Here is an 8,817-nt window from a genome sequence, read left to right on the forward strand (position 1 = left end):
CGTTGGAGGTTACGTGAAAATAGTCCAAACCCACCATTTTTGTCAATTTCGGGATTTTGGACTGAAACCGGTGGGAAGTGGTTGGTTACCGAAAGAGGAGGGTATAGTAGGATTTAGAAGTGACAATGTGTTTCCTTTTTATCCTAGTTTGTAGCACCAAGCCTGAGCTGAGTCCAAGCAGTTATACAACTATACCATTGGGTTTTGAACCTGCAACGTTTCCAACTCAAGGTGACGTGTGTGTATACAGAATTTCGATAGGCTTCATCCTGAATCGGCTATTTTTAAATAAATACTAAAAATTAAAATTTTATTATTATTTTAATACTATTAATGGTTTTGACACATGTTACGTTATGGTTGATACGTAATGTTTTTTTTTTTATTTTCTGGCTGATACAGGTGGCCCAACGATTCAGGGCCGATACCGATACTGACAACATTGGCCAAGTTTGTATGGTCTTGTTCTTCGCATATGCCCCATGCCAAATTCAATATAACAATCTAAGTAAGATCCGAGGCAATCAAAGACACACACCGTTATATAAATCATCGAGCTGGGCAATTCTTTCAAAACGAGTTGAAAAAAGACCTACAGACCGGCTCGGAAAAGGTCCAGCTAAGGCACGTAGGAAACCCTTAGCCCGTAGTTGATCCATAAACAGGAAATCCATGGACCCACCCCGACGAACTCGAACGTCAGTCTCTCAAGGGCAATGTGGTCAAAAACCTCTAGGGCAAGTTGGGCAGAGACAACTAAAGGCTGCAAATTTTACTCTTGTCGAAAACTTCACCGTTGGGTAAAAGGATTAAAGAGGTAAAAAAGAAGGAAGATTTGCGATCCGTTGATAAAAGACGGGAAGAGCGACAGCTTTTCAGTTATTAGGAAAAGAAAGAGAAAAAAAAAATAAATCAAACGCCTCCCGCACTGCTGCGGCATTAACTTCCAGTTCCAGGGCCTTGAGCCTCATTAAACAAGGGAGAGATTAAAGCGCCGGACGGCGTGCTTCTCTTTCAGATCGTCCGGCTTCCCCGAGAAGCCTCGCAGGTGACGGCCGGACTCTGAGGTCGGCGATCCGCAGCTGCGCGTCACATGCTAGCTCCTTTTCTACTGTGACGTCCAGCTGTATCATCATCATCCTCGTCGTCGTCTTCTTTGCCGGAAAAGCTTGAGATCTCACTCTATTTCGTCTTCGTCAGATCTCCGGCGTCTTTTTTTATCGGAATGCAGCTTCGCTTTTGAGTGATTTTTTCTTTTTTTTTTCACTCTTTTTTTTTGTTCGTGTTTTTTTGGGGGTTTTGGATTGGTTTTGGAGGAAGGAGTGAGAATTAGGGAGGGATCTGAGTCGGTATCGGAGCGAAAATGTTGGACGAATTGTTCGGCCGGGGGTTGTCTTCGAAATGGTGAGTTTCTTCTGGATTTTGCTTTCTCTGTGCTTTGGCGGATTTTGAAGGATTGATTTTTTTTATTAAGAACTGATTATTTTGCAGTAAATCCTCGATCAAGCTCATTAATTCGAGGCTAGAATTGATAAGGAGCAAGAGGAACGCGACTTTTAGGCTTTTGAGGAAGGATGTGGCCGATCTTCTGAGTAGTGGACAGGAAACGAGAGCGTTTGATCGGGTAAGTTAAGCAGATCTTGTGTTTCCTTGGTTTTCTTTTCATATTTTCGTTATGAATGAGATACGGCTTTTGCTTTTCGTTTCGGTTTCTTCTGTTTTTCCTTTTGAGGCTTCGTGAATATGCATGTTGCCTGTAGATTCCTTTCGTTTGTTGAAGCTCAACTCTGCTTTTAGTTCGGAGAACGGATGGTGATTTTGGTAAATTACTTTGTAAAAACTTATGGAAAACGGAAAAGAATGGTACCAGCGGTTAATTTAGGAAGTTTAGATAATTAGTTTTCTCTTTTCCTTACCTGCTGAGATTTTGAAATTTTCCAACTTATGGATAAAGGGCTCAGATGACTATGTTCTATGTGGTTTTCTGATTCCTTGTGTAAACGACGGAAGGGTGTTTGAAGCTTCCATTCCTTGAGCTATTTTCAGATGAATAATTACCAAATATATTTGATTGGTTCGACTATGGAAGGAGTCCAATAGGTTTTGTATTCATATGCTTGCCCGCAGTGTTTGGAACAATAGTAGAATAGTTTCGTTTCTTTTCTATTTTTTGTTTTGCATAATCAGTCACTGTTCTTGAGCCCACATCTCCCTGGTTAATTGATGCAGGCTGCAGGAAAGGGCCTTCCTGAAGTTCGCAGATCTGACACCAAAACCCAATTACAAGATGAAATTATCTAGAAATAATTGGAAATTAGGAATCTATTATCTAAAAAAAAAACTTAAGACATAACAAGCGTTAATAATAATAGTAAATCATTCATAAAAACACGACTATGGTCTTTTTCACCTTTCATATATAGGTGATAGATCCTAGCCTGATAGGCTTTGTAATTTTGATAAGCTTCCTAATTCTACACAACTTTCAATAAAATTTGCTAATTTTTTTCTATTTTCAATTTTAATTTTCTTCAAAAATTAATTATCATATTGGATTTGGATCCTTTCTTCAATTATGAATCTTCATTAGGTTTGGATCTTCAACTTGGGTTTTGGATCTTTAACTTGTGTATAAACTTTCTCTGGGTCTGCTTCTTCTGCAATTAACTGCCATGTATTTATGTTATATTCTTATAACATAATATTCTAGTGTTCGTGGTTTCATTTTCATGCAATGCTTCTTCACCAAAAAAAAAGATTAATATAATGCTTCTTCATTTGCTGGGACTTGGTTATGTTGGAACTCTCCCTTCTGAAATAATTATTTTTTCAACTCTTCATATGTTTGCTTTTTGACCTTTTGAAATATAATGCTGTTTTTTATGGCATCTTACATTTATGTGATACCAGTGAACTGTATTTTCCTCTTACTCGTATCTTATTATTTGAACAGGTTGAAATACTAATAGCTGAGCAGAATGTCTCTACTGCATATGATATGATTGAGCAATTTTGTACTTGCATCTTGAGTAACCTGTCAGCTATTCAGAAGCAGAGGTATGGGGATGTCTCATTGAATTTCAGAAGGAAAAGGGAATTTTTTTTATGGGACACAAACATATTCCCATACCATTTGGCTTAATGCATGAAATTTCATTAATTGTATGGAGTTTCAAGGTGCTTTAAACCTTTTATAAGCTGTCTTGAATATGTTTTGTTTTTTCCCATCTAGTTGCTCACTTCAGTCACAAGGTCATGCTGTTATATTGTTGATGCGGCTTCATGCATAATATTCAAATATTATGGAACTGGAGGGGGATGTGTGCGTGTATGCGATGAGCTTGCGTATATAAGGCTGCCTATAATGTTTTTTAGCAATATTGATGCGGGAAAGCCCCAGTGGGGTTGGCTCCATCTTGAAGCCCATCATTCTCTTACCGGCCTTGCTGCAGCCAAAACCTGCTGATGACATATTCATGTTGATATATCTGGTACTTATGGGACAATTTCAGACCCTCTTTGACCAGCATTATTTTGGTGTTGGATTGGCCGAAACCAGAGAGAGAGAGAGAGAGAGAGAGAGAGAGAGAGAGAGAGATTCTTGTCTGAAAAAAACATTTGTAGTTCTATGGATAAATATTAGTTGGTTGGATTGAACCACCATATTCTAAGAGCAATCACACCAAAATTTGCTGTCTGACCTAGTAGGTGGGACTTCTCATTGACTAAAAGTTTGATTAATGTAATATCTATCGAGTCAATATTGAGTGCAGTGATTGTCCTTACAAAATATATCTTATTCCACAACATTAGAAATGATTTCTTCCGTGAAGCACCTACTAATGAGGGTTTGAAATGCATTTGTTTCCTTATGTACAGGGAATGTCCTCCTGAAAGTAGGGAGGCTGTGGCAAGTCTCATGTTTGCTGCAGCTAGATTTGCTGATTTGCCAGAACTATGCAATCTTAGGAGTTTATTCACGGAGCGATACGGTAATGCACTGGCGTATAATGCTGCAGACTTGCACTCAACTCCAGATTGTTTTGTTAATCAAGAGGTACCTATCCAGGAATCAAGTCTCTACCCAATGCCAATCTTCTTTAACACCCTTTCAACCATTTATTATCGTAAATAACACAAGTATTCTGCTATTACTAGTTTGCAGAGTTAAAGTCATCAAAGCCTCCTTCAACGCACATGAAGTTGAAACTAATGCGAGAAATATCAAAAGAATCATCTATCAAGTGGGACTCCAAGTCCTTTGAGGAGAGGATTGCAAATCCTCATGCATCAGCAAATGTAAGTGTTCCCTATAGCATGTTGAATCACTGAATTGCATTGAAGTTATCAAGCATGGCATAATTTCAGGTTCAGAGAGCCAACCCCAAGTAGATGGGAATAGGCTTCATGATTACTTGATGAATACTCTTTCAACTTTACTATGTCACATGGGTGCGGGTGCGGCACAATTTTAAAAATTTTGGACACGGGGACTCGGTTATATATATATATATATATATCCTGTGTGCATATATGTGGATATTGTCCTCTAAAGTTTGGCACCAGCATGAGTGTTTTTATAAACTTTGCAAATTGTACTTTTGCCCTTGCAGAAAGGGGGGTCCGGGGGCTCCCCCGGCGGGGGTCCAGGGGGGGCCGCCCCTGGCAGCCCCCGGAATTTTTTTTCTAGGGCTTATGTTTGAGACTCATGCTATATATATATATATTTTAAAAATATATAAAAAGGTCATTTTTTTTGTTTTTTACCCTAAAAATGGACAATTTTTGGACTCAGTCAATGTTGACCGAGTCCAAAAAATGACGGACTCAGCCTCGACTCGTTGACCGAGTCCGGGCCATGTCCGAAGCCGCACCCGTGTTGGGGCGTGTCGACTCGGGTGCAGCGCCTCCCTAGCCGAGTCCGTGTGACAAGAGTTTAACAAGATTTAAAAAAATATATTCTCTGATTTCATGCAGAGTAAGTTTTGATCTCAGAGACATATCATCATATCATTTAACTAGCATTACCTGGAAATGATTCACTTAGTCCTATTAATTATTAATAAATTATATCCATGCCTTAGTTACATGGTTAGCTAGTAGTTAATACTTCTAAGATGATTATTCTGTAGTTGTAGTCTATGAGCAAACAGAATGCTGTTGTTTCATTAATACATGTTGGTAATTGTTTGTCATCGCTTGTCCTCAACTATTCCTTCCTCTTTTGTCCTCCTATCTCAGGGTACTGAAAAGAGGTGCTCGCCTTGCTTGAATGGTGGACACACTGATGGGAGTTATGTTGCCTATCAAAAAGACAGTCGAGACTCTTTGTCCTGCAAAAAGAGTGAACCTCCTCCAGAATATACAAGGAAACCAAATAATACAGGGCATGATAAGTTTCATGTAAAAGGCCACCAGGAGACTTCGTACCGCACAAAAAGTGAACTCCCTATGGAGCAATCAAGAAAGCCCAGGATGGTGTATGACACAATTGATGAGAAAGACAGCCATAAAGGTTTTCCTCAGAGAAGAAGTGATGGAAAGGCTGAACCCCCTCTGCAACAGCCAACAGAGCCTGACTGTGTCTGGAATGATAAAAAAAATGGGAATGATGACTGCAGGGGACGCTCTAGAAGAAAAAGTGAACTTCCTTTGGGACATGCTACGAAATTGGACAGGCCAGGGGATGCTATGCTTGATGAAAGAGTTGATCCAGAAATGTTATCTCACGGAAGAAGCAAAGCACGTTCTGATCATGAAACACCAGAGAAGTGGGATGATGCAGCTGATAAAATGGTGAAGAAAAAGACTTCGTCTGACAGGAGAGATCCCACTTTGGATATTTCAAGGGAACCCAAGACATCCAATTATATGGCCCATGAAAGTAATGATCAAGAGAAGCTGTCTCATAGAAGCAAGCCTTCTTATGGTTTTAACAGAACAGTGGAGAAGATGCATGAAGAGCCATTCTGTAAAGGGAATGGTCATGAAAGGTCGTCTCATAGAAGAACTCAATCACCAATAGGTGATGATCAAGAGAAGCTGCCTCGCAGAAGCAAACCCCCTTATGGTGATGAAAGGACAGCAGAGAAGATGCATGAAGGTACGTCCTATAAAGGGCATGATCATGAAACTTTATCTCATAGAAGAAGGCAATCACCAATGGATGATGATCAAGAGAAGCTGCCTCGCAGAAGCAAGGCCCCTAATGGTTATAACATAACAGCAGAGAAGAGACATGAAGATACACGCTGTGATGGGAATGATCATGAAACTTTGTCTCGTAGAAGAAGCCAATCACCAATGGGTGAAGATCAAAAGAAGCTGCCTCACAGAAGCAAGACCCCTTATGGCTATGATAGAAAAGCAGAGAAGATGCATGAAGATGCATGCTATGAATGGAATGGTTATGAAACTTTGCCTCACAGAAGTCAATCTCCATTGGCTGATAAGCAAGAGAAGCTGTTTCACAGAAGCAAGTCCCCTTCTGGTTATAACAGAAGAGCAGAGAAGATGCATGAAGATATGTGCTACCGAGGGAATGGTCATGAAGCTTTGTCTCATGGAAATCCTTCGCTACTCAGACGAATGAGAGAAAAGGAGAAAAATGGTGATGACACAATCTACAAAAAAGACAAGCGTGCCCATAGAAGTGAAGCCCCTGTGGATTATGCTGCCAAATTGGAAGAGGAGGATGGTGGAGAGATTCCCATAGCTGGTAGTGGTCGTCCACTTTCTCAGAGCACAAAAGGAAGAGAAGTATCAGATGTCCTGAAGCCCAGTTACATCAAGAATGTCAAGCCTCCTTATGTCATATCAAAAGACCACAAGTTTACAAATGATTCTGATGATGAAAATGGAGGTTCCAATAATCATCAAGATGCTGGCCATCCACCTATTGAGAAAACTAGAGGAGCTGATGCAGCAAAAAGTGTTAAACCCAATTACAATGGGATTGCAAGGCCTCCTTATATCATATCCAAAGGCTACAGGTCTAGAAATGATGCTGAGGACAAAAGTGCAGGTGCCAAAGGCCAGCAAGATTCCAACTTCTTGGTTGAAGATGATACTTCTAACTACAGACTACCGAGAACTCGAGTAGACCCTCCTTATGAGAGGCAGGCAGACCAACCAAACAGGTTTGAACAGCATAGAGATGCTGATGCTGACCATGATTCCACTCTCAGCAACAAGGTTCCTAGGCCAAAATCTGTTAGACGGAGGCATCTACACCAAGCTTCTGTTGATGCTGACATCAATGGTGATTATCCTCAGCTTGGCTTGAAGCATGATGCACATGGGCTGTCAAGGACAGCATTGGATCAAGGCAGAGATGATGCTCTTGAACCAGGCTATTCTCGCACCAGGCATAAAGGTAGGGAGGAAGCATCACATGGACATGAGAATGGATATCTGGTTGATGACAAACCAAGACGGCATGGAAGACGAGTTCAACATTATGTTGATGAAGAGGATGAGCAGGAAGTGATCATGGATGAGCTCTTGATGCATTACTGTCGGAAACTGACACCTCAAGTGGGAGCCAAGCCGCCGCCTCAACGTGTTGCTGATGATGGTGGTGGCACTACATCGGCCACACCACGTTCAGCAAGGAGAGATCCTCGTTTGGAGTCGAGTCGTGCTCCTAACAGAGCAGTGTCTCTCCCGTCTGAGCAGCCAAAGCCTGAGGACAGGGTTAGAGAACATACCCGTGCAACTTCACTGCAGCCAGACATGTTCAACGGCAATGGTGTTCGAGTGCATCCTAAGCTTCCAGACTATGATGATCTGGCTGAACGTTTTGCAGCCTTGAGGAGGGAAACTTATGGCTAAGGGACGCATTACTTGCAATCGATTGTTTTCCACCATCGGAAATAGTAATAGGCAAGTAGCTATTCGTTGTACAGTGTGTTTCCACGGTTTGGTGCTGTGTTTATACTATCTTTCGTTTTGCTGACCTGATTTGTTGAGTTCCACATTTTAGCATTCATTTCATTAAAAAAAGCTATATGTCGCTTTATATTTCATTATTTCTTCAGTAACCTGACGTAGTCTCTCTCTCTCTCTCTCTCGTCTTAAATGCAAGTAGCAGCCTTTCATACATCAGCAGATTATGATCTCTTTTGAAGAATGAAGAGGTAACTAGTAATGGCATTTTAAGAGTTGGCCTTTTTTTTTTTTCAAAGAAATCAAGTTTAAAGTGCAGAGGGTTGGATCGATCTTTTTCATATTTGGAATGAGATTTGTAAAATCCCTATGAAGAGGATCAATATCTATATATAATAATGATAAATCTCATCTTGGGAAAGCATTAGTCAAACGTCTCCATTGAGCCCTGCAAAACAACTAATACCTGACGTATACAACTAATACCATTGGGATTGACTTTTTTTGGGTCAAATTTCTGGGTTTTTTTTTTTGACAGAGAAAGCTGGGGTTAGTCTGACTCCCAACTGTTATACAACTAATACCATTGGGATTCTAGCTTGTAACGTCCCAACACAAGGTGACGTGTATTAACTGTTCCTGGTAGACAAGCAGAGCTCCCGTTGATATGCAGCCTAAATCATATTCAGGGCTAATCATTCTTTCTTTCCTGTTTTATCCCATCTTCAGTTTTTTTTTTCCTTCAGTTTAATCCATTAAATAATCATCTTGGTTGAGGGGTCCCTAAGCAACGAATCTTCAATCCAACTGGCATATCTGGGAGGAAAATCACATATTTCATTCTAGCCAGTCGAATTTTAAGGGTGAAGACTCCAGTTGGTCTATAAACTAATTATAAGCCTTCTTTTTCAGAGTTTAGGCATCTAAAAC

At 40.5% G+C, this 8,817-nt stretch overlaps 1 protein-coding gene across 1 annotated transcript; it reads left to right on the forward strand.

Annotated features, from left to right (window-relative positions):
• Positions 1-880: 880 nt before the first annotated feature.
• LOC149848013 (uncharacterized) lies at positions 881-8,027 on the forward strand. Its single transcript, XM_090013740.1, has 6 exons — positions 881-1,404; positions 1,492-1,624; positions 2,954-3,057; positions 3,880-4,057; positions 4,159-4,299; positions 5,242-8,027. Exons 1-6 carry the CDS (start codon positions 1,364-1,366, stop codon positions 7,831-7,833), a joined length of 3,189 nt encoding a protein of 1,062 aa, XP_089869866.1. The 5' UTR covers positions 881-1,363; the 3' UTR covers positions 7,834-8,027.
• Positions 8,028-8,817: the final 790 nt, after the last annotated feature.

Source organism: Nuphar pumila, chromosome 1 (genome assembly GCF_984573655.1).
Source record: "Nuphar pumila chromosome 1, dmNupPumi1.hap1.1, whole genome shotgun sequence".
Taxonomy (NCBI): domain Eukaryota; kingdom Viridiplantae; phylum Streptophyta; class Magnoliopsida; order Nymphaeales; family Nymphaeaceae; genus Nuphar; species Nuphar pumila.

Coding starts and splice junctions, on each gene's coding strand:
- LOC149848013 (XM_090013740.1), top strand. CDS start 1,364: ATGTTGGACGAATTGTTCGGCCGGGGGTTGTCTTCGAAATG. Junction 1,405..1,491: donor CGGGGGTTGTCTTCGAAATG/GTGAGTTTCTTC, acceptor ATTATTTTGCAG/TAAATCCTCGATCAAGCTCA. Junction 3,058..3,879: donor TCAGCTATTCAGAAGCAGAG/GTATGGGGATGT, acceptor CCTTATGTACAG/GGAATGTCCTCCTGAAAGTA.